At 44.4% G+C, this 25,989-nt stretch overlaps 1 protein-coding gene across 1 annotated transcript in view; it reads right to left on the bottom strand.

The window, feature by feature from the left end:
- The window catches only part of scrib (scribble planar cell polarity protein), a 112,718-nt gene that overhangs the window by 11,289 nt on the left and 75,440 nt on the right, over positions 1–25,989 (bottom strand). Inside the window, exons 26-46 of the mRNA XM_080794188.1 lie at positions 24,272–24,460; positions 23,609–23,731; positions 23,349–23,405; positions 22,497–22,553; positions 21,645–21,725; positions 17,051–17,485; positions 15,733–15,804; positions 13,772–13,825; positions 12,063–12,119; positions 10,879–11,001; positions 9,983–10,093; positions 9,103–9,162; positions 8,293–8,463; positions 6,973–7,147; positions 6,379–6,604; positions 5,050–5,139; positions 4,025–4,207; positions 2,992–3,168; positions 2,096–2,235; positions 1,776–1,813; positions 366–440 (exon numbers count right to left, since the gene is read on the bottom strand). Of these exons, the coding sequence (XP_080650314.1) occupies positions 366–440; positions 1,776–1,813; positions 2,096–2,235; positions 2,992–3,168; positions 4,025–4,207; positions 5,050–5,139; positions 6,379–6,604; positions 6,973–7,147; positions 8,293–8,463; positions 9,103–9,162; positions 9,983–10,093; positions 10,879–11,001; positions 12,063–12,119; positions 13,772–13,825; positions 15,733–15,804; positions 17,051–17,485; positions 21,645–21,725; positions 22,497–22,553; positions 23,349–23,405; positions 23,609–23,731; positions 24,272–24,460 (2,694 nt within the window). The remainder of the gene's footprint in view (positions 1–365; positions 441–1,775; positions 1,814–2,095; positions 2,236–2,991; positions 3,169–4,024; positions 4,208–5,049; positions 5,140–6,378; positions 6,605–6,972; positions 7,148–8,292; positions 8,464–9,102; positions 9,163–9,982; positions 10,094–10,878; positions 11,002–12,062; positions 12,120–13,771; positions 13,826–15,732; positions 15,805–17,050; positions 17,486–21,644; positions 21,726–22,496; positions 22,554–23,348; positions 23,406–23,608; positions 23,732–24,271; positions 24,461–25,989) is intronic.

The following is a 25,989-nucleotide window of genomic DNA, read 5'->3' as shown; positions in this document are numbered from 1 at the left end:
ATGATTTAGTACGAGTACAAACTGTCATTTGTAAAAGAAAAAAACAGCGGTTAGACTTGGTTGTGCACCGGTGTGTCGTGCACCTAAAATAAGCAGACCTACAAGCTTGCGAGCTTGTAGATGGGCTGTGCTTGTGAGCATGCAGATCTGTTATTTGCAGTGCCACGACAACGCAACTAAGTAAATAAATCACCCACGAGAGTTATAGCCAGAACTACACAGAGTGGCCATGAAGGGGCGTCCATCAATAACTGAGCCACTTGCACTGAAGCCCCTAGGATTATTGGAGGATCTAGAGGGGAGGGGGGCAGCAGGAAAAGCCAGGGGCAGGAGGGGAAGGGGCTTGCTCAGCATGCAGCCAATACCTGGATGTCGTATACGGGTTTGGAAGAAGGAATGGCAGCAAACTGACGGTAGTCAAACTTCTTTGACGACAGGGACTAGAAGGATAGCAGAGGAAGTTGGGGTGGAGGGATGGAACGAATGATTGCAGGAATACAGAATGAGGGGGGAGGGGGCGGGGGGAGAGAGAGAGAGAGAGGGAGGGAGGGAGGGAGGGAGGGAGAGGGAGAGAGAGAGAGCACAGAGGAACACAGTAGAGGAGGTGAGGGGAGCAGGAGTGGAACAGGGAAGGGGGAGAGGTAGGAGGCAGAAAGGCTGGGTGACTCAGACAGCCAACTGTGGCAAATGGAAAGAGAGTAGTATGTTGTTTTTAAGCCTGGCTTGGATAAAGGGAGAATGGGGTGGATGTTGGGTGAGTTAATGCCAATGTATTCATGAAGCCAGTCTACTTTGTCCCCCGTTCCAGCTCGTCAGTGGTCTGCCGTCCTCTTTTTGCAGGTAACTTCTTAAATTAACAAGAAAGTCACAAGCTACATCTTTGAAATCGTTTCAAGCCGTTTCAAGTCATTTCAACAGGGAAGAGCTCCATCTATTTACACCTCTACAATACAGGGCATAGCAGTGACGGACATTTTGTGGTGCCACAGATATACAAACCCATACATTTCATAGAGATTTACGAAAATATTTATATAAATTATTTTATGCCTGGAACCAAGCCACCCAGGCTCCTGGTGAATCATGGGCATAAAACATTTGTTTCCGTGTCCAAAAATATTCAAAAGACGCAAACAAAGGGTATCTATAAATGTATCTCTGTATGTCTGAAATCCACGTAACTCAAGAACCTTAACCCACCGGCTTCAAATTTCACACACACGTTCCACACCACCACAGGGAGTGCAGTGCCCGGCCTTGAGTCGGTCAGACCCACGGTTGTTCAGAACCGCCACAAAAGGCCGCTGCCCAGGCTCTGGACAGGGCCCAAATTAGCCAATTGGTGACACCCGATCACCCCTAGATATCCATATATAGAGCTGGCCTGTTCTGACATCACAATGATGTTCTGACATCTTCATAGACTCCATATTTGGGCATGCCGGACAAAGAACTCCATATACAGTATGGGCATACAAGGGACTTAATAACTGGGTGGGGCATTCATTTGCAACTTGCATCGTTCCAAGTAGGCCAGTGCCAAACGGGCACCGCTCTAGTTTATTAAATATAGTATAATTAAATATTCAACTATCTTTTGACACAGACTCAAATGTTTTATGGTCATGATTGATTCACCAGGATGGTTCCAGGCTTAAAACAATTTATATAAATATTTTTGGTAATCTCCATGGGAAAAAATGAATGGGTTTTCAATCGGTGGAGAAGGAATATCACACTGTGAAGGATCTGGAATTCAGTTCATTGAAGCTTACCAGTCTGCCAGGTGAGGTCACTCCACGAGGGCTCAGTTCTGTTCCAGAAAGACACATGAAATGTGAGATCAGACCAGAGTCGTAGAGGTTCCCTGCTTATTCAGCACAGAGTTGAGATATATCAGCATCAAAATCGCTTATTAAAGAAGGACAGTATCACGCAAACAATAATATCAGGTCTGTGGACAAATACTACACTTTAGAAACAAGCCCCAAAAAACGGCAACCACCAATATTTACAAGCAACTGTACATAAAAAACAAGTCCAAAGTTGCTTATAATATGCAGACACGGCGACACTAGGTGTGACCGTCACCCACCTTCCAGAGGGGTGGGAGAAGGCGTTGGTGCCGGTGAGGGCGACTCTGCCAGCTGGTCTAGTGTACCGCGCTTCTTCCCCTCTCGAGACTTGGCGATGACCATCTGAGCCTTGAGTGCATCCTGCTCCAAAGACTTCATTCTGCACGGAAGAAAAGGGTGGGAGACCGAGTTAGATGGATAGAGGAGAGAGAGAGAGCGAGAGAGAAGGAAGAAAGATCGAAGAGTGGCTGATAAGGCGCTTGTGCACGTGCACGCCCACACACGCGCGCGCACACACACACACACACACACACACACACACACACACACATGTGCGTATACGGCAATTGTGAAATTCCAACTACGGGATGCTCCTTGTCCTGGTTTGCGGCGGTGTCTTACTCTAATGGGTCGATCAATGATCATACAGTGAAACAAAGGGGATGCACTCCAGGATAAGGACAACCCAACAGCTTTGGAGGCATGAGACGTACCCTTAAAACTCATGTCATTGGCAGCTGTATACTTTGGGCTGTATGTTAGTAGGATGGTGCACTGAAATCAAGACAAGGTAGCAAGAAGACAGATGATGAAATTAGACAAGAGATGAATGGGGGTGGGGGGGGGGGGTACGACAGATGAGAGAATTGGAGAGAGAGAGCTATACAGTATAATGAATAAGGCCAAGACGTGCAGAAGCAAGACAGCATCCACAACAAGAAAAAAAACAAAAACACATGGGCAGTGGAAGCACTGTCACAACGTTGCTGTGAGTGCTTGCTTAGATCTTATCTAACTCAATGCGTGCCCCCCCCACCCATTTCATCCCAACCCACACAAAAAGCAGTGCGCCACACACCACCCACGATGCCGTGCGTCCAGCCCCCAGCACACTAGGGGGGCGGAGGAAGCAGACCTGAGCTGGGAGGCAGCCGAGGCAGGAGGAGGAGGAGGAGGAGTAGAGCTAGGAGTAGTGGAGGCAGCAGTGGTGCTGGTGGTGGGGGGCTGATGAGACGCCCTCACCCTGGCCTGGTACAGCTTCTTAGCCAGGTCCTGCTCATACTGTTTAACATCGTCCTCTAGGCCATAGGGCCTGGAGAAACAACCCACCACGACGCCGGGGGGAGGAGGGAGGGAAAGGACCAGGGAACCAAGGAGAGGAGGAGGGGAGGGAAAGGAGCAGGGAACCAGGAAGAGGAGAGGAAGGATGAAGAGAAATGTACCAGAGGGAAACAAAAAAGGAGGACAGAAATAAGGAGAGAGAGAGGGAGGAAGGATAAAGACAAGTAAGGATATAAACAACAACAGAAGAATGGAAGGTACAGTAGAGTTAAGAATAGAGCCCGACCTAATTTGATTGTATTTAACCACTTAAGCCCTCCATAGTTCCCCAACTATGTGTCCCATTCAAAAATGTTAGACGATAACCGATCGGAATGCGTAGCGAGTTTGTAGATCTAGATCTATATTTTAAAAACATAGAAATCTTTGCCTATAATGACACTAGGTTTAAAGTGATTAAAATGCCTGTATATCGGTAAAACCAATCACTTGGGCTCTAGTTAGGAAGAATCAATGAGATCAGTGTAGCAGACAGGAAAACGGCATGAGGGAAGGCACAGACCATGTAGCTATGTAAACCGCTATGTCATTCTGTCACAAATAGCCATATTAACATTCACTCTGTATTTTAGAACTGCTGCTTGGAAGAGGGGCTGCTGGGAAATTAAACGAACTTCCAGTTACTGACCCACAGCTGCCAGGAAGCCTGCGTCAGAAGCAAGAGGTCACCGACCTCCACCACAAGAACATTTGAGCGAGTGAAAGTTCAACGGGAATAAATCGGACAAAACGTTGAAAGGAGAACAGGGAAAGAAAGGTTAAGAAGGAAAAAACACAGAGAGATGGCGTGCTAGTGTGTGTGTGTGTACTTGTGGTGTATGTTTTACCGTGCTGCCCTCCACATGGCTCTCTTCTCGGCCTCCAGAGCTCGTTTCTCTGCGGGCGACAGGTCCTTGTCGAAGGCCACGGCCAGCTCGGGGCTCTGCATGCGCAGTCGCTCCTGTTGTCTGCGCTCCGCTTTGGCCGTACGGATGGGAGCCGACGACTCGCCGGGGTACGAGGGGCTGAGACTGACAAACACATCACAAATGGAAATTCATCACATACGCATGCCAACGCACAGATTTACATATCCTTGATTAGGGATGGAGCTCGTTAATTCTTATTGAGAACGGGCACCTTATCGAACAGGCTTATCGAGCCTACAATGGACTACAATTCCCATAATTCTTTGGTGCACTGCTCCTCCTTGTGGATAGCGGGGAGAGCTGTCTTACTGAGACAACATATAGTCCAGGAAGGAAGTGAGCCCAGTGTCCATGACATCAGAGACAACAGGCTCACTGCTACAATCTAAAATATCTAAAACCACATATTACACACATAAAGACCCCCAGGAAAGTGTTCTAAAGCTTCTAAACGTCATTAACATATATTTTTTTGCAAAAAGGGTGAAGTGTCCCTGTGTGTACAGTTACTTTAAAAGCGTAACTTTGTTTACTCGGGCAGCGCTGGTTGGCAGGTATCAATACACTTTTAGACCGACATGTTTGTGCCAGAATAGGTGATTGATCCGATTTATTTCTTGATTGCTTGTTTAAACATGACGTCATGTGCCACTAACATGCTCGATAATAGGCTTGATAAGCCCAAAGCTTATCGATACTGGATACTCAATAAGCTTGTTATCCGTTTTTTGGGGGTATCGGGTGTCAAGCTCTATCCTTATCCGTGTGCTGTAATAATAATAATATCCGATAAAATTCCATGAATTTTCCAAAGCTTTATACAGTAAATAATTCTTGATTCCTCAAACCTTTGGTCCAGGTTGATAGATGAACCTGTGCATAATGTTCTCTCCCAAAGAGAGAGAGAGAGCCAATATATCTAAAATGTTTTATTTAGTATTTACCCAGTCATAGAGTTGGGCCGTTGCTCCAATCTGAAGCTGTCTTCCAGGGAATTCCTCTGAGAGTCTGCTTTACCATCTATTGACGAGGGCCTACACACACACACACACACACACACGACAGATTAACAGTGACACAGACTGCTGCGTTTTCCGAATATCGTAACGAATTTCCTTTGAAAATAGCCGATCTACAAGCTCACAATGTGTCACGATGTGACGCATTATGAGCATAATTTTATTTTCAAATGATTTATTTATAGATTTGAAAACTTGAAATGGGAGATTCTGTATAATTATTATTATTACTTTTCTTTTATTTATTTTTACTTTTACTGCAATGCATTTTGAATTGTGGACTTGTAACAGAGTATTCCTATATTGCAGTATTGATACTTTTACTTAACCCATTTTGGCGGGAACCCCTTTTGGTGTTTTAAGCATTATGTTATGCTTTAGCTATTGAAAACGAGCGAACATTTTTAACTCAAATCTTTGCTGCTGGGGGGTCCCTTGAACAGCATATTTTCAGATGGGGGTCCATTTTTGGGGGTCCTTGACATGAAAAGGTTTGAGAACCACTGACATAGAAACATAGGTTTTTCAGAAAAACTATCGTATTTTAGAAGACATTTGTAGAATCGAATTTAGGTCTAAATGGGAAGTAAAACATTTGAGTATTTTTCCAACCACTGACCCTAGGGTGCCACAGGGCACTTTGAGAAACCCTGGTCTCGGGACCCATTTGTGGGTTGCGGACACATTTTTATGGGTCCCTTTATTTTTTGTTTCCTACATTTAGTTTTTTACTTATTTTCAAAAAACATTCCCTCCCAAAAAGCAACATTTTTCATCAATTAAAAACAAAATTCAATGATTTTTTTCAGTAATTTATTGAAGAAAGCAAAGCAAAGAAAAATTAAATAAATTGCATAAAATAGAGAACAAATGTTTAAGAAGTTAGTGAAAATAGCCAGATCGGCAATTTTCACTAGATTGAATCCCGGGGAGACACTGAATTGCTCTTTTGGGCCAGGGGCTAAAAAGTTTGGGAACCACTGGTCTAGTGGCCTAAATGGTAAATTTATATAGCTCCTTTATCCAAGGCGCTTTACATAGATTGTGCATTACATTCACCCATTCACATTCATACACCGATGGCGTACGGAAACCATGCAAGGCACCAACCAGCACATCAGGAGCAATTAGGGGTTCAGAGTCTTGCTCAAGGACACTTCGAACACTAACTCTGGGGGGGTTCGAACTGGCAACCTTTGCTGTTACCATCCACAGCCACCCCTAAACCTTCCACCCTGATGAGAATGGCCTTACCCAGAGCTGCCACTACAGTAGCTGGGTGGTGTGACATTGTAGCTGGGCGGCGTGGAGCAGTGTCTGGACGGCGTGCTGGACACGGGCTCCACGCTGTACTCCACCCCGTCCAGCAGCACCTTGCCCGTGGCCTTCATGTCCGCCACCTGCTGCGCCAGGTCCTCCTCGTCGTCCTCGTCATCCTCGTCCAGCAGGTACTCCCGCGCCCGCTGCTGAAACCTCATCTCTGAGAGGGGCAGAATTATATATATTTTTTGTTTTGTAGTGAGGAGAGGTTATTAAAATAAATAAATACAATTATTACATCTCAATGATAAAATACAAAAGGTTTGAGGGATTTCATTTGTGCAGAAAAAAAACAAAGGTCTTAATAGCTTTTATATATCGTTGCTGTTGGGTAGAAGACTAGAAGTCTCTGTGATCTCCATATTTAAACTTTGTGTTTTTTCGTAAATTAACGGCCTACTTAATCATACTACAGTGTCACACAAAAGCATCAAAAGTAGCGTAATTTAAATCCTGAAACGTTTTGGAGATCACCCACCCGACAGACATTATTCACAGGGTTTTCTAAAGACGGCTGTGGGAACTGACCTTCCTCTTCCCTCATCTTCTTCAGGTCGTCCTCTCCAACGAGGGAGACGCGAGCTTTGGGTTTCTCGGGCGTCTGCTGCTTGACGTCGATCTCAAAGTATTTCTGTCGGTCCCTGAACGACCGCTGCTCTGGACTGTCTTTACCGCCGGCCGGAGAGGGAGTCTGCGGAGAGGGCTGACACGAGACACACTGACATGAGACATGAGGGCGGTTAGGGTGTACTGCAGGTCAGAACGGAGGATGACCTTTAGAAGCCCAACTGTTTAAAGCAGGGGTCTTCCCACGTTTGTCAGGCCTTAGCTGAGAGAAAGATGAAGCAGGGACCCCCCACTACCAATTGTATAAAATTGTGTTGCAGACTAAACGTATTCATAGGCTTCATAGACAGCTTCATAGACTTGTTTGACAGCACTGTCAAGCGTTGCGTTAGCTTCATGTTAATGTGTATTCTCAGACAGAGTAGACCGCTTAAAACTGTTAATACTTAGTAAACTCTATACTTGGTCTGTTCTTCTTTCCCTCTAGTCTACACCAAACCTCTTTTCTGAAAATAGCAGATCTACAAGCTCACAACACCTTGCAGCGTGAGGCGTTGTGAGGCTGTAGATTGGCTATTTTTGGCTAAAGTTCTCCTCGGAATAGGGATGCTAGGGTTCATGTGGTTAATGTAAAAATATATCTAATAATCCTATCCTACCTACTGGTAAGTCTGAGAAACCCCTAGGGGTCCCAGACCCCCTGTTGAAGACCCCTGGTTTAAAGCAAAGGGTTGATCAGGGTCGGACACCAACCATTCTCCTCACTGACCCCAGTCAGTGGCTACTAGTCTTTCGATCAATACACTTAAATACTTACTTTTTTTACTAGCCTGCACAAGGAATGCACAAGGAATGACAATACTAACTCACCAGTCAAAGCTGAAAATGTTAAAGAATGTTGCTGATCGCTGGTGTTACGTTCCCAGTTCCTACCCACATGAAATGAATTGTTGGCGAGACCCCAAGAACAACAAATGAAAGAAGACCAAAACTGACTGATGAAGAGATTTAATTTTGAGTTGTGCGTTACTGTTTTTTGGCCAAGAGAGGAAATCGAAGAACATTATAAAAGAAATTAGGCATTGAAATTATTAGACCCAACACCAAAAACTAAATCATTTTCAGTCTGATCTTCCGCAAGTCTCATTCCTGACACAACAGCAGCGAATGCAAACTCCCACGATGCATAGAGACAGAGGGACAACCGCCACCGTTCATTAACCCAGCAGATCACAGCCAGACTGGGGCGGGAGGAGGCACCTTTCAGACCGGTGGGTATACCTGCATGTCCAGAGAGGGCCTGGAGAGGTGAGGCACGGCCGCCAGACTCATATAATCCCGACGGTCAGAGGAGGAGAGGGCGAGCCGGGGAGAGGCCAAGCCACCCCAGCCCCCACCGGCCCCCTCGTACCCCACTAGCTCGTTGTCAAACACATCGTTGAGGGACTCAGGCTGAAAATGGCCACACAAGTTGTGACTACACTTTGTTGTGACGACGTCCAATTAGAATGGTGCCGTCATAGGCGTACTACATTTCACACAACCTTTAGAATTAATCTGGGGAGATACTCGCGTCTGTACTAGAAACTTAGAAAGGGCACCTGGAAAAATGCCATGGTTTTTTTTTGTTGCAGGCAGCACTTGAAATAGCTTTAAATAAAGGAACAACATTAATCATCCATACCCAACCATGCTTCTTGTAAACATTAAACACATTTTTGCCTTATCCACTGAACAGGTTTATTTTAATAGGATTTCAATTTGTTGTTTGTGGGGGAAAATAAACATAAACATAAATAGGAAAAGACAGTTTTGTTATATTTGTTATAAATTTAAAACCCTCAGATACTAACTAGCCGCTGTACAGTGAGATTTTATGGAAGATGCTTCTGAACATTTTGTTAGTTTGACCACTTAAAAAACGAATCTTAAAATAATAACTGAAAACAGCAGCCTCTTGACAAGCGATGCATTGAGAGCTTGTAGATCGGCCATTTTCGTTGCTTAACATGCTTCTGTGGAATCAAAATGACTGAACTTGCACTGTAATGCATGGATATGTATCTCACCACACTGAGAAGAGTAACTCACCTCTGGAGAAGGAGAAGGCGGCATGGGGTGGACATTGTTGTTCCTCACAGCATAGAGGTCCTGTGGGACGGAAATGAGGGCAATAAGTACAACGTTAAGCCAACTTTAGTACGACAAAATGTCCCTCACACCGAGCACAAAGATAGGGAAAGTGAGCAGGCATGGTGGTAAAGAAGGGGAGTCAGGTGTGTCGGCACAGGAAACCACGCAAGGACGTTCAGTCACATTTGGGGAGAATTTATTTTTCAAAGAAACACCACTGATGATGATGATGTCTAGAGATGGGACGATATGAACATTACACGTCACAATTATTGTGGCAAAAATAATTGTGACGATATCACGATAATCAATATAGTTAAAACTTAAAATGCCACTTTTGTTTAACCACTTGAACCCCCTAGCATCCCTATACTGAGGGGGACATTCTCCAAAAATAGACAATCTACAAGCTCACAATGTGAGCTTCTACATCTGCTATTTTTGGCGAATCGATTTGTGTAGAGTGAATTAAGAGCATAATAAATGTGCTCTTTCCAAGTCTGTTTTATCAAAGTATAGATGGTTTAAGTGGTACTTAATTTGCAGCTCAACAAAAGCAAATTCATCTTAGTGTATGACTATTTCAGGATAAATTAAAATACCCAACATACAATTATGTTTCTTTTTATCATAAACTATAACGATTATCGCCCCATCCCTAACGATGACACTGTGGTACCAAAACAAACAACAACAACGATGAAAGTGAGTGCATTCCACGGAACTGGCTCCGATAGGCCAGCCTGCTCCACGAGGGTCGGGTATGGCAAAGCATGCTTAGTGACGTCACAAGCCGGGAGGACTCTGGGAGCCCAGCACGCCATGCAGCTTACTGTACCTGTGGCGACTCCAGCAGGGCCATGGAGTGAGGCACGGCAGCGAATGCCTTGTATGCCTGCTTGAAATCGATGGGGAACTCGTCGGGCGAGTTGGGGGAGGGGGCGCGAGGCTGCAGGGGGAAAGGGTTTGTATGGAGGCAAGAGAGAGGAGGGCAGGGCAGGACGGGGTGCATGTGGTAGGAAACCAAAGGGAAGGAGGAGGAAGAGGCAGGAGGGACAGACAGACAGACAAGTAGGAGAGGGCAGACTATGAGAAAACCAGCAAAGTCGGAAGAAGACAGTGGAAGAGAACAGGTGAACTTCATGGCAGCTGGTTTCATGTGAGAGATGGAGGGTGTACCAGAGAGACAGACAGACAGACAGTGGGGCGTTTAAAGCTGCGACTATGATTGTCTGAGCACTCTGGGTATGAAATAAATGGACCACTGGACTGTTGGGCACAGGCAGTTTTATCCCCTGTGCCTTTAAATGCAACATTGCAACCTTTTGGTGTTAGCTGAACTCATCAACTCAACTAATGATGAATGAATGTTTGAGTCCGGGTAGCTCATTCGGTAGAGCCTATTGACCATTAGGTCATGGGTTCCATCCCAGGCACCGGCCACAACTCGGCGTATGAGTAGCACGGCTTGGGTGGGTGTGGCAAGTCGTGTTGCCTGGCGTTGAGCCCCACCTCAGCCCAGGGGTCAAGCGAACCGCTGACCGGGGATAGACTCCCGCGTTCTCGGCAGATACCGACAATAAGCCTCTCCGACCTGCTTACCGCCTAATGTGTGTTGTACATTATGCTATATGGCTCATACAGTGGCAGTGTGGGCAGCACAAGGCTGAGAGGACAGAGGGGAGGGGGGACGGGCTGCATACAGCCCTATGTGGGGGTAGTGAAGGGTCTTACAGAGGTCTGGGAGTTGATGGGGGAGGGGCCATGCTGGAAGGGGTTGGGGCTGTGGCCGTCCGGGCTGGCGGGAGACGGGGTCGACCACACGCGTCCCATTGGCTGGATAGCCCCCGGTCTCGTCTAGGAAGAGAGAGGAAAATACATGTAACCAAAGCTACAACATTCTGACCTGAGATCAGATTCTACAAATGTCTTCCACATCCTGACAATTTTCTGAAAAAGCCATGTTTCTATGTCAGTCGTTCTTCGATTTTTCAAAAATAGCAGACCTACAAGCTCGTAGCGCGCCACTCGGTGGCGCGCTATGAGCTTGTAGATCTGCTATTTTTCAATAGCTAAAGCATAACATAATGCTAACACCAAAAGGGGTTCCCGCCCAGAATGGGTTAAAACCGGGAAAGCATGTCATATTAGATTTAATGTTGGCTGTGTGACATTTGTGTGTGACATTTGTATGCTATTTTGGAAAAACTTTGACCATATTCATGTTTCACCAGATCTAAGGGACACATATTTAGTAAAGGCACACGCAATTATCATATTGTATTTGAATAATTAACAATAATAATATATTTTTTAAATAATTTACATAATTTTATATTATCTCAATTAATGTATTGTGATTAATTAGACCATACTATGACATTACTACAGTAAAAAGTCTGAATACTAAATTGTTTTTTAATATGTGTTTTTCATTGTGGGACTGCAATTTGAACCAATTCGGTAGAATGGCCCATATCTGCTATTTTTTTTACATTTTTGAAAAATCATAAAATGTGCAAACTACTGATTTATATGGTATTTGTATAATCGGCCTCTGGTCTTAATTGCTTAATCACTTAAGCTGTATCTAATTTATCATACGACGAATAGCAGAAATAGACTATCTACAAGCTCACAATGCGTTGCAACGTGTTGTGAGCTTGGAGATCTGCATCGTTGTATAATTGTAAAATGATGGAAGTTCGCACAAAGTAGGGAAGTCACAGTCAATGTGGTTTGGTCCAAAAATGAAGATGAATGAAGCATTGAAGCATTGAATGGTAGAAATGTAAACTGGAGGAGATGAAAGTGTAGTCTCTCAAAGGACTCCTAACTACTGGCCAAGCATCAAGTCTATTTCATTCATGTTATTGTTTTTTTTAGAGCAAATTTCCAAGCTCTCCATAGACACTCACTGAAGACGGGCTGCTGCTATCTCTGGCGGTGACGTTGGTTGGGTAATGAATGCCTGCCTGTAAAGAAAATATGAATGAGAATGCATGGATGGACACGGCGGCTCGCATGACCAGACACACCCACAGGCTTGAGTTTCAACAGGCATGTCGCACCAACTCCAGGAGCACATACTAAAGTCACCGTGCCTTAGCGTTGGAGCTGCTGTCGATGAATGGAAGCACAGAGCATTCTCACAACTGGAACAATGTAAATAGACAACCGCTAAGGCTTGATGCATATCGTTTACAACATGCTAAACTTTGTCACATCGTCCCCGACATGTTTTCTAACACTTCTCTACCAGGGACGACAGAAAATGCATCCAATATTACTCGTCGATAACACATCTTTCAACATAGCAGCCTGTACCTGATCTAGTTAAACGAGATCAAATGTGTCACAGCAGCTAGCAAGTAGGGATGGGACGATAATCGTTATCATTTATCGTTATAAAAAACACCCAGAACAAACATATTACGGAGAATATCATTTATCGCGAAATCGTTCTCCGTTATACACTAGGATGAATTCGCTTTTGTTGAGCTGCAAATTCAGTACCACTTAAAGTCTCTATACTTCATTAAACAGAAGTGTAAAGAGTGCATTGAATTGGTACACTCCTAATTCACTCTACTCAAATCACTTCGCCAAATATTACAGATCTAGAAGCTCACAATGCGTTGTAGATCGGCTATTTTTGACGAACGTTCCCCCCAAAACAGGAGGATGCTGGGGATTCTAGTGGTTAACAAAAGTGCCATTTTGAGCTTTAATCATATTTTGATTATTGCAGAAATATCATTAATCTCAATAAGTTTTGTCACAATAATGGTGACATGTCATTTCATATGGTCCCATCCCTACCACCAAGTATAGACAAACGGACAATCAAGTCACTTGACATTGCTCTCCACTCACTCTACGAGAGCAAAGCAACAGCCAGTCGGGGAGGAACAGTCAACATGCTAAGATGCTGTAGCTGAGCTGGTTAGAATCAGCATGTCAAAACAGACAAGACACTGCAGAGAGCAGAGGGCTTCCAATAGTAATTTAGAATGACATTGTTTGCATCTTTTACAATGATATGTTGGTAATTTAAAGACCAAGCAGATGACAGATGAAGTCATTAAAGGGACACTTTTTGCAATACAATATATGTTAATGACGTTTAGAAGATTTAGAACACTTTCCTGTTGGTCTTGTGTGTAATATGTGGTTTTAGATATTTTTGATTTTAGCAGTGAGCCCAGTGTCTCTGATGTCATCGACACTCTAAAATCTAAAATATCAAAAACCACATATTACACACATAAAACCCCCCAGGAAAGTGTTCTAAAACTTCTAAAATTAACATTGTATTTTGCAAAAAGGGTGAAGTTTCCCTTTAAGAATTTAGGGACTAAAAATAAAGACACAAAAATAGAATATTTTCAATTGGCACATTATGACCACAAATATGCTCTAAATGTGTGGAGAAACATTATCATTACAGCTGGTCTTTAAAAGAACAAATATGTAAATATTAGTTGGTTCTAACGCAATTAGTATTGACTATTCATTGTGACTTCGAATTACGTTATATACAGCTACATATAATATACAGCCCGAGCTTGTATAATAATGCTGAGAAAGCCAGGCCGCAGCAGAGGGGCCCATAGGACCCACTTACAAAGCGCGTCTCCTTGCCTCCACACAGGGAGCTGTTGGACGAGTGGTGGCTGGGCTAAGGCAGGGAGGGAGGAAAGATCAGAGGGAGCCAAGCAGAAAGAAGCTCTGGATCTAGACTAGGGTTGGGATCCGGAGTGGAGAAACCGGATCCAAGACTGAGGAGCCACGAATCGGTTCCATCACATTTGGAACCATTTCTGGAACTGGTTTTTAATCACACCGTCAGAGCCGGACTTTTAAGGACCACCATAAAGGTGATTTTACGACCGAATATCTGAGTGAATTTCGGAGGACGTAAAAGAAAGAAAATGACCTCACTTTATATCAATCACGTTTGCACACTGCCAGCGAATATTTTGTCCGTATAAAGTTTTTCCGGACCGGGTCGATTTAATCAGTTTTGGTGTTGGCGACAGGCTGACAGCTAGTGATAGCCTACTACTTTCGGATACGCAAAACGCAGTGTAAAAACATACCAGTGTGCAACCACCTTAACTCTCACGAGTTTTACAGTTGGAACCCTCTCGAGTAACACAGAGGGTCCATGTACCTCACTTTAAGAACCAGTGAGGTATATATATAGGAATCATTCAATGGAACAGTTAAGGAAATAGACAGTTAAGGGAATCGTTAAGAAACCCGGAATAGTTAAAATTCGAAATACTGAGGGTTAGAGGGACTCAGAGAGAGGAGTACTGAGGGTTAGAGGGACTCAGAGAGAGGAGTACTGAGGGTTAGAGGGACTCAGAGAGAGGAGTACTGAGGGTTAGAGGGACTCAGAGAGAGGAGTACTGAGGGTTAGTGGGACTCAGAGAGAGGAGTACTGAGGGTTAGAGGGACTCAGAGAGAGGAGTACTGAGGGTTAGAGGGACTCAGAGAGAGGAGTACTGAGGGTTAGAGGGACTCAGAGAGAGGAGTACTGAGGGTTAGTGGGACTCAGAGAGAGGAGTACTGAGGGTTAGTGGGACTCAGAGAGAGGAGTACTGAGGGTTAGTGGGACTCAGAGAGAGGAGTACTGAGGGTTAGTGGGACTCAGAGAGAGGAGTACTGAGGGTTAGAGGGACTCAGAGAGAGGAGTACTGAGGGTTAGAGGGACTCAGAGAGAGGAGTACTGAGGGTTAGTGGGACTCAGAGAGGAGTACTGAGGGTTAGAGGGACTCAGAGAGAGGAGTACTGAGGGTTAGAGGGACTCAGAGAGAGGAGTACTGAGGGTTAGAGGGACTCAGAGAGAGGAGTACTGAGGGTTAGTGGGACTCAGAGAGAGGAGTACTGAGGGTTAGAGGGACTCAGAGAGAGGAGTACTGAGGGTTAGTGGGACTCAGAGAGAGGAGTACTGAGGGTTAGTGGGACTCAGAGAGAGGAGTACTGAGGGTTAGTGGGACTCAGAGAGAGGAGTACTGAGGGTTAGAGGGACTCAGAGAGAGGAGTACTGAGGGTTAGTGGGACTCAGAGAGAGGAGTACTGAGGGTTAGTGGGACTCAGAGAGAGGAGTACTGAGGGTTAGTGGGACTCAGAGAGAGGAGTACTGAGGGTTAGAGGGACTCAGAGAGAGGAGTACTGAGGGTTAGAGGGACTCAGAGAGAGGAGTACTGAGGGTTAGAGGGACTCAGAGAGAGGAGTACTGAGGGTTAGTGGGACTCAGAGAGAGGAGTACTGAGGGTTAGAGGGACTCAGAGAGAGGAGTACTGAGGGTTAGTGGGACTCAGAGAGAGGAGTACTGAGGGTTAGAGGGACTCAGAGAGAGGAGTACTGAGGGTTAGAGGGACTCAGAGAGAGGAGTACTGAGGGTTAGTGGGACTCAGAGAGAGGAGTACTGAGTGTTAGAGGGACTCAGAGAGAGGAGTACTGAGGGTTAGAGGGACTCAGAGAGAGGAGTACTGAGGGTTAGAGGGACTCAGAGAGAGGAGTACTGAGGGTTAGAGGGACTCAGAGAGAGGAGTACTGAGGGTTAGTGGGACTCACCGGCTGGATGGTGGGGGAGTAGGGGGCATCTCTGATTGGACTGTCTGTCCTTGGGAGATCACCAGAAGCCCCCTGGAAATATAAACAAAAATGGAAATATTAACAACGACTGCTTTTAGACCAATATCATGTTAAACGTATCATGTTAAACATGTACAGTACATGAACAGTCATGTACATAGATTAGTTAACAAGATGTGTCATAGTAAGGTAATCCCCTAAAATTATTAGCAAATAATAAACATGCACTCTGCTAAGAGGTTGCGCTCAAGGTGTGAATTCAGACACCCTGCTGCCATAAAACTGCTGTGAAATGTGAGTTTATGGCCATTATATTGTTAATGTGGGGCATCTCAATATTACAACTTTTTGTGTGTTATTTTCTGTAAATTAACGTCCTACTTGATCACACTAGCGTCACACAAAAACATCGAAATAGCAGATCTGCAAGCTCAAAATGGGGCACAAAGCATTTTGAGTTTGTAGATCTGCTACTTTTGCAGTTTGAAAAAAACAATCCTGAAAAGCAACAGTTTTGGACAAACAAGGTTTCCACCCAACAGTTAGGAGTTTGGTACCAGCAGCCACTGCAGCACGCAATTAACCGTCCATTTCAACTTGGTATTTCTGATTAAATTCAAATTGTCTCATCAGTCGTTTTTTTTTTTTGGCAAATCACCAAACAGTGTGACTAATTTGCTGCCCTGGGTATGTTGGCTCTGTGGACAGCTGTCAATACTGACATTACTGGCAATGCTAACTTGGACACAACTCTGGGCTTTTTCACTTCACTTGCTCACAGATATCACACACAATATCCTTTCCAACTCAAAAGCCGAGTTAACGAACATCATTATTATTTGTTTCATTGGTTTGTTATTTTGGGATTAATTCAAGCAAAACAACCATTATTTCACAAGACAAACTTAATGATGACTCTTGTGATGTGTGAAACATGCATCACAACAAGTAGTGGTGTAGGTTAATTAGGCAAAGCAAGTCACTAACATTATCAGGGTTGGGGGGGGACCTCCACCATCATGTACACATCATAATAATACGCACACATTTCACTGTAAGCCACTATGTATACGAGCATTGGCTAAAACACAAGATAAAACAAAATAGTCCTTGGGATCATACTAGGCAAGACGGTTATAAAGTAAAAGCTACATCACACACTGTTGCCGCATAATTCCAAGGTCTCCGCTGCCGTAGCCAGGTCCCCGTGATACAGGTGAGCCAAGTGCAAAACCAGTGTACAGTATGTTAGCCACACCATGCTGCCCTTCAAACCACACACAGGTGTGCCTCTTGCCTTGGAGTACAACCAGGGCTGCAGCTGGCCCGGCTTCCCATAGCCAACGGGCGGCCCCGACAGGATACGCTCCTGCGGGGGGCGGCCCTTGCCTTTGCGATTTGCCACCAAGAAAGGGTTTTCCTTAAAGCAGATGGGTTGAGAATCCACAAGGTTTTCGTCCTCTTCTTCACCACCGGTTAGGGATGATGCCGAGCTGTCTAGCATCGTCGAGTCAACCTTTCCTTGAGGGGCGGCGGTGTCGCCGAGAGAGAGCTGGGAGGTGACATGCGTCAGCCCCGTCTCTGGGTTTATACTGGGGCAGCACTCGGGGTCCACGTGGTAGAGGGGCTGGGAGGGGTGGGCCATGCCAAAGCCCAGGGGCTCTAAGGGGGCACCGCAGTGGGCCTGCAGGGGGGCCTCCATGGGAGCAGTAGGTTTTACAGTGGGAGAGGACTGAACGGGGAACAAAAGGAAGAGAGACAGCAACAGAGGGTAGAGAGGTACAGTGAACTGAAATGACAGCAATGGGAGGGTAGAGGTAATGAAAGCAGTTACAGAGGGAGCAAAGAGCTGAACAGTGACATACACTGCAAGCTTAAAATAGCACTGAAAGGTGTCAATGACAGAGCCAAAGATAAAGCCATGACTAGGGCTGTCACGATTATGAAATTGACTTGACGATGAATTGTCATACAAAAAAAATGCTAACTATTTAATAAATATTTTATTGGGTGGCTTTTAGGCCCTATAAACAAAAGCTGCAAGAGGCAGATATGACAAAAAAATACTTAAAATACATAAATTTCCGACACCAATAATCAAAATAAATAATGCATTATGGCCAGAATACGCCATATTTAATATTTTATAATCAAAATTCATTACAAAACAGTGGAAATAGCCCATTTACAAGAGCTCACAACTGTAATATTGTAGATCGTCTATTTCCATGATTGGCTAGTTATTTCTCAACATTTATCAGCATGGAAACCATTATGACGAACAAATAATTGTGATTATCTAAAATAATTGCGATGATCACAGGCAATTATGTAGTCATGTGACAGGCCTAGAATTGACCTTATTGAAAACAGTAGTGTGAAACACAGCCAGGAAGAACAAAGAGAGACAAAGGGAGGGTAAGTAACAGGGAGACTTAAGGGGGGTCCAATTCCAGCGAGTAAACCTAAAAATAGATCTGAGGCGGCTGATACGTATGACTTCTTTTTGTGCCACTGCCAAGTCATTAGACAGCGACCGTGTCTTCACATCCTAGCGCTGTTTTAGTTCTATTTACAGACTTGACACACTTGTCAGGCATCCAGCGCTAAGAAACACCCACATGATGGTGTCCATTCAATCTGAGCCTGGTGCTTACAGTAGATAAGCTTCTCAGTGGTCACCGTTCCAGAACCATTAAAGAAGTAGTAGAGACACTTTGAGTCTGCTGGTCATCAAATTATTGGCTTAGGAATGCGACATTAAATAAATACAAATCTCCATGAACGACTTTGCAAACTGCACTGGACAGGATGGGGCTGTTGAAAATAAAAGGCCATGTGAAGGTAGACGCAATACAACATGTGACAAAATGCACAAAGCTGTATACTGTAGGAGATACACATCTGTGGTATGGGGGTTTCAAATAGCAGAGACCTGAAAAAATACTTCAAATATGTCAGAACCAACCTATACCTCTAAACCACACCAACTAGCTACCCCTGTGAATCCTTCAGCAGGGGCCGTGGCATATCTTGTGTCCGTGCCTAAGAATACTCCTCCTGGCATTGTGACACATGCAGTAATGTGGTTCTCAATGGGCGGGATGTAAGTGGCCCGTAGCATGAGGGTCAGTCAGCAGTGCTGGCATGGCCACAAGTGCTTTTTTGGCACCGGCGCTGAGGACTGTGAACAACAGCTGGGGTTGTGGTGTCTAGGAAGCTCTCCTTGTGTGACTAATATCACGCCGGCCACAGAACATGCTGAGCTACCCCCATGCCACACCGCTGGGGAAAGTTAATGGCGCAAAAGGAGAATGGGGGAACAGAGAAACGTATCAAAGTTTATCTCCGTTTATCGCCAAACCCATTTAGACAAGTTGCACCTATATTTCTCGTGAATTAGTGCCCTACTATATCATACTACAGCGTCACACAGCAGCAGCAGATCGACAAGCAAACTACCATTTTTGTATTTGAATGCTGAAAAGTCATCTGAGGTTTCCACCCTACAGCACACAATATATAGCAAGATATATTTTTATATAGTTTATACATTCTTTCTGAAAACATAAACCATTACCACATATACAAGCCCATGGAATCTGCTGAAACTGCACTCTTGTCTTCAAGTTATTTAATACAAATCTAACCACGTCATATTTAATCAGAAAAGTAATGAGCACGCCTTGAAGGCAGTCTCAACGGGCCTTTGTGATACGACCAAAGCAGGACAGGTGGAATGAATGAAGCAGGGTAATTCTTCCTTTTCCACCAAACAGTAAAGACGAACAGCTGCAGAACATTTGGTTGGCTAAGTTCTCCTTATAAAACCCAGTGTTAAAAACTAATGTGAGGGCCTGCTCAGTGCTCACCAATAGGAAAATAACAAAATGCTTTTTTGTGTAAGATCTTGCCTTTGTTTACAGTTTACTCTCTAAGATAGTCCTTCAAAGCCATGTATCTAAACATCCACTGTGGTACAAAGTATCACAACAAACTTTGCTGTAATCAACTGACCCAATCGCTGGCAATAATTTACTGTCACGCTGTTCCTGCTTTTCAATCAATGCCATAGAAATGCCTCAAAGTAAACCACAAATCATACACAAATTACACTGTACAATGAAAATGACAGAAGAGAAATGAATGAAAGGAGAAAGTAGAAAACATCCGAGAGCCATCTGTTGACTGCAATCCAAATACTCACTGAGGGAAGTTGACAGGGCTAGGTCTGCAGTAATGTCCACACGCTACGTGCTCCTCTAAGGTCTATGGACGTCCACAGTAAAGACACTTTTTGGTGACACTCTCCGGCCCCCGTCTTGCACCCCCTCCCACTCGCATGGCTCCGTCCAATTCCAGGCCAGACCCAACGTTTTAAAATAACCCTCATGAGTAAGAGGCTGAATAGTAGCCAGCTGTTCCCTTCCCCCAACATGACCAGTCATTTTGATCAGCCAAGGTCTAGGAACTGGAGCGTCAGGCAGCACCAGAGTCCACCCTTCTCGGCAGTGCAAACTCACGTTTCCTCTTTTTGCACCTTCTTTGAAATGCATGTACCGTAAACACTCGTCATCTTCGCCATATCTTCTGTTCCTTTTTTAATCTGCTCTGAGGAAGGCTGAGGCCAAAACGCATTAGTGTTCTCAACAAATAGAAGAAATGTGCGTCTGAGCCCGTCTTGCATCCTTTATTTTAAGACTTGGGAGTGCCACGTATTTCCACTTTAGTGGTATTTGTTCTTCCGTTCCTCTCTCAGGAGTTGGCCTGGGTCTTCACGTTAATCCTTGCCCATCCAAGTTATTCTCTGCGGGACCAACAGCTGCTCTCATTGTCCCTTTGTTGTTCAGAGAAACATTACATCACATTGTGTTCGGTTCTTTTGTGTGGGTTTTAGCCTCGACTAGACAGCGAGGACAAGGTACTGTATTGGTTCAGGAATGCATGACTCGGACGTTGTGTGAACATGCATGGCGAGAGAGGTTGACATTCTGGATTTCGCTGTCTCTCATTCTCTGACCACTCTGTGGCCAACTGCCTGGCCCTGGGTCAGCATTGGTGTCCAGAGGGGTAAACACATACATTCCACAGGGATGTCTATTCTGAGCCATGAAGGCCGCTTCCCACATTAGCCGGGATACAAGAATAGTAATACAGGTATTTAGGGGTCCTTGGGGGTTTCAGGGGGTCCCCAGAACAGCTTCCTGAAAGCTGAAAGCCTTTGAGTCAAAAGGCCCATTTGAAAACCACCACTTTAGTGTCATCATAACCTTAACACCTCCCCCATTGTCTTACAACAAGAGCTGTTGGTGAGGCTTAAGTTCAGGTGGGTGTGAAAACTATACTATACTAATGAACTGGTGGGTGAGGCCACATAAAAACATAATTCGAACACTTTCTGTACACTACAAAAAAGTACCTGATGATGGGGGTGGGGGGGAGGAAGAGATCACGGAACACTCCATCTTTAATATAGCTTCACAATCATTTTAACCTTGGCATGAAAAAAGCTTGGGAACCACTGTACTAGAACTAGAGATGTTGGATCAATGGCTGACACAGTATGGTGGAACTTACCCAAGCCCCCAGAACCCAGAGGGAGAACTGAAGCTTAATGGACATGCTGGCCGATCATAGGTGCTGTAGCGAGATTACGGTTGGGGCTTAAGATACATGAAGGAACTTAAATTGTTTCGTCCAATGGGCTCGACTCACGAGCATGCGCACGGAGGCGACACTGCATGCGAAACAACGTCACAATCGTCACAGAGGCCCCAAATAGGCCCGTGACTCCAATCACACTTTTCCAACCCGGAAGAAGGGGTGAATATGGAGTATCATGCGTTGGGTGAGGAACTCCATACAAGTGAATGCCTTTTCTATGGACTTACCCTGTTGACCTTCTGTAGACTGGTGGTGGGCAGTGCAGCTAGGGTCTTGTAGTCCAGTTTTAGAGGCCCAGCACTTAAGTTCTACAGGGAGGGAAAGAGGAGTCAGCTTAAAAGCGAAAAAAGGGGCTGTGGTATTTTTAACCCATTTAGACCATCTAAATCCTGACCTAAATTATTCAGATTGAAAAATAAATTAAAACCCATTACAACCGGGAAAGCATCTGTGTCATTTAACATTTTCTTTTGCGTTGGCTATTCAAAAATAGCAGATATACAAGCTCAGGACATGTCACTTCATGCCGTGATGCGAGCTTGCATCTGCTATGTTTGAACATTTTAGACAAATCTTGAAATTCTGAAAACTACTTAAAAAAATAAGAATGTAGAATACTGTATATTGTCCATGTCGCACAGAAACCTTTTATCTCCATATTTCTTTGAGTTTTTTCGTAAATGAATGCCCTACTTGATCATACTATACTACAGCATCGATGGGCTACTTTTACCAGTTTTAAATTAGAATCCTGAAAAGTAATTTGAGATATGAGGTTTCCATCCGAATATAATATACTCTGTAGCAATGACTACACACAGAGGTGTTCCCGGCTTGAAAGGTGTAACAACGTATAATGTTAGCCGTTTCCAGGTCTAAATGGATTAAGACTGAAACCAGGTGGGAGGATTCTCGGGTCAACAGTGGCCTACTGCACACATGGATGCTGACCAAAAGCATGGGCAGTGAGCATGATCCTAAGGAGATGATTTCATTGTGTTTGTAGACAGACCCTTCTTTCTACCCAAACCAGAGACTTGTCTGTCTGAGGACCTGTGCCCGACCAGGAAGAGTCTCACCTCAGTCTCCTCCTCCAGCAACCTGTTCGCCTCCTCGCGCTCCAATCGCATTTGCTCCTTCACCAGGAAAGAAGGGGGTAAAGGAGGAAGACACCCAAGCACGCACAGAGCCACATCATGAGGGTTAGCAGTGAAATGAGAATGAAATGATGATGGGGAGGGAGGGGTGATTTGCATTGAAGGAAGGGTAATGAATGAATGAATGTTAAAGGGGATGAAATGGCCGGAACAATAATCATAAACGGAGGAGATGGGATGAATGAATGAATGGTAATGGTGTAACGGTGAATCCATCCAAACACACCAAAAAAGAGAAGAGGGAGGGGAAGAGGAAAGGAAGGGAGAAAGAAAAAAGAGGGAATACAGAGGAAAAGAAAATGATAGAACCCACACACACATTAGAAAGGTGCTCTGTTGAATGGTTTACCGGAGCAGAAAACAAAAAGCATGCAAGGTAGGACTTTATGGACACAATGCCCAGCAAAAGCAACATTCACCCAATGGATGCTGCACAGAGCTGGAGCGTTGGACACCAAAAGGACACCTGGTGTCCCTACTTTGCGCACGTCATTTGATTATAGGTGAAAAATGTCAACTATTTTCAAAAATAGCTCACAAGTTCACAACACTGTGCACCACGGCGTGTTGTGAGCTTGGGTATTTCAAAAGGTTTCCCCTCATACACTGGTGACACGTCAATATGGCATGGAATTGTGGACAAAATGTTATCCAACGAAAACGCCTCTGAGAGGTTAAATCTCATCAAATGGTGGTCGGTGGCTCAAATGCAGGATAAATAATGGACTTTGATATGAAAAGGGTTGCAAACCACTGTCCCGCAATGTCACTCACCACTTTCTCCATCTCTTCACGCTCCCACTGCGACGTCTCCCTCACCATCTCAGACTCCTGGACAAGGAGAAGTCAGGTTTAATCACATGAAGGTTTATTCAGGTTTATTCTGGGTGAACAATCGGTGAACAATAGATCTGCAATAGATTTCCGCTAAAGAGATCTGGCATAGAGGGGGAAAGAATGAGTGGACCAAGTATAGAGCACTGGGGGACCTACTGCGGTCAACAAGTGTGTACGGTATGGTAGTGTGTTCTCACCTTCTGTAAGATCTCCATCTCTTCCGGGCTCAGGTCTCTATCTATGGAGGAGATGCTCTCCATGCTGTTCTTGCGAACGATGCCCGCCGATGCAAACGGGTTGGCGATGATGCCAGGAGAGGCCTGAGGGTGGACGTACAACAGACAGACTTGAATTTTACAATCTTTCAAAAGATGAATAAGTGCCCAATAATGAACATAAATGATAATGATCAAAAATAATTGATCACCGAGCAGACGTTCATTCATGAGCTAGAATTTATTGAAATATATTTTTGACATTCACTCCCGTTACTATAGTCTTTTTCAAAATTATAAAACGTAGCAGATCTACAAGCTCACAACACATCACGCTGCAACGTGTTGTGAGCTTGTAGATCTGTTATTGTAGCAGGCAACCATAAAACGACTTGTCTTTTAATTCTACTGGATCTCTATTCCACTAGTCTCTCCCAACCTTTTTAGTCTAGTTTTTATTTGTTATAATATTATAATAGATTTAGTCTTAGTCATCGTAGCTTGGTTTTTATTTAGCTTATATTTAGTTTTCGTCAGTGAAAAACGTCAAGTCGACGAACATTTCTCGTCATAGTTTTAGCCGACAGAAGCTGAACATAAATCCGCTCCCTTTGGGACTCCTGGTCGGCGGGCGTCTCGTCTCACCTCCACGGCGGCCGCGTTGTTGGCGTCGAAGCCGTCGCACACCAGCATGACCAGCGTGTCTCCCACGGCGCGGAGCACCCGCACCGCCTCCGTGTGCGTCATGCCCAGCAGACTGTGGTTGCTCACCTCCAGGATGCGCATGCCCACCTGCAGGCGCGCGTCTCTGGCGGCCGCACCCGTCGAGCTCACCTTTGATATGCAGGGCAGGGACGTACATATGACACAGATCTCAGGTTAGATCGCCGTTCAATTCAACCTTTATTTATTATGTCAAATATAAGTAAGCCTTGCCAAGCCATGTGGCCGGGGCAGGAGCCCATCTCCTGTTTCTGTAGTGTGAGGCGGATTGAGTTACATGTAACACCCCCTGGACATGACACTAGTATGTCGCAGGGATTTACTGCAATCCGTCCATTGATGCTGAGCGCCAAGCAGTGAGGCTTAATTGGGTCCTATTCTTATAGTCTTTGGTATGAACCGGCCAGGGAATCGAACTCACAACCTCCCAGTCTCAGGGCAGACACTCAAACCACAAGGCCACTGAGCTGGTTTATTTGTAACAGAGCTCTTAAACTTTTACAAACAGTAGTGAAAGATAGCGTGGGTAAATAAATAACCAGAGAACCAAGACTATTAATACTTAGTTGTACAGCAGAGCATAAATATTGACTAATAGGTGCATAATGTAAAAATTCCATAAAGATTATATATAAAATAAATGCATAATGCATATAAATACTGTATGTCCCTATGGGCAGAGGAATTTACTGTATGATAAGCAGTGTTGGGCAAGTTACTTTTAAATTAGTAACTAGTTATAGGTACTACTTTAAAAAAGTAACTTAGCTACTTTACTAGTTACTGCATTAAGAAAGTAACCAGTTACGTTACTAGATACTTTTGCATTACTTTTAGCCATTTCATTTTCTTCAATATCTAGCTTGATTACTAGTTAGGGCAAAAAGTAGCAACAGTAACTTGTTACTTTCTAATGCGTTAGTTCCAACACTGAGGATAAGACATAAGTAAATCAATTCCCACCAGACCTAGGGTCTGTGCCAAGCTGGGATTGATCACGCACGCACGCACACGTTATGCACAGTTTATGAATATCTGAAGCGGCTGCAATCTTTAGAATTTAGTCATTTTGTTTTAAATCAATGTTAAGGGTTACACATTATTGCTATCTTGTGCACAGGTACATGGGTCAAACTTATTTTTGATTGGCTTCCTTCACACAATGCAGCAGGCAGCATAGGTAATAACAGTGAAAGTAAAGAGAGAGAAAGAGAAAGAGAAAAACAAAAGCCAAAAGAGTCAGTAGTTTTATACTATAATAAAAAAGTATCAGCGTATATACTGTACAAGGTGCATAAAGACATAGCATGGCACAGTACCTTATGTAAACAACACTAGGTAGGAACATTCAAGCTTTGCAGTTAAATAGTAGACAAAATATGTCCCTCCTCAGACCTGAAAAACGAGCCAATTATGTTTGCATAGATTCCCCGGGAAAGCCGGATACAACACGGTGGACTCGAACCCACAAACCTCTGTGGTGGTGGGCAGGGACTCCACTGCACCACCGAGTGCCACATTAAAACTGTATAGCGCAGTATTTGTTTACTAATTGCGAGTCATATGGTCACCGCAAAATTCAACCATTTTATCTTCGCCTCTAATCAATCATCATCATCTGGGATTACAAAAGCGAACAG

Source organism: Protomyctophum bolini, assembly GCF_963924005.1.
Source record: "Protomyctophum bolini genome assembly, chromosome: 21".
NCBI lineage: Eukaryota > Metazoa > Chordata > Actinopteri > Myctophiformes > Myctophidae > Protomyctophum > Protomyctophum bolini.
This window is presented reverse-complemented; position numbering and strand designations above follow the sequence as displayed.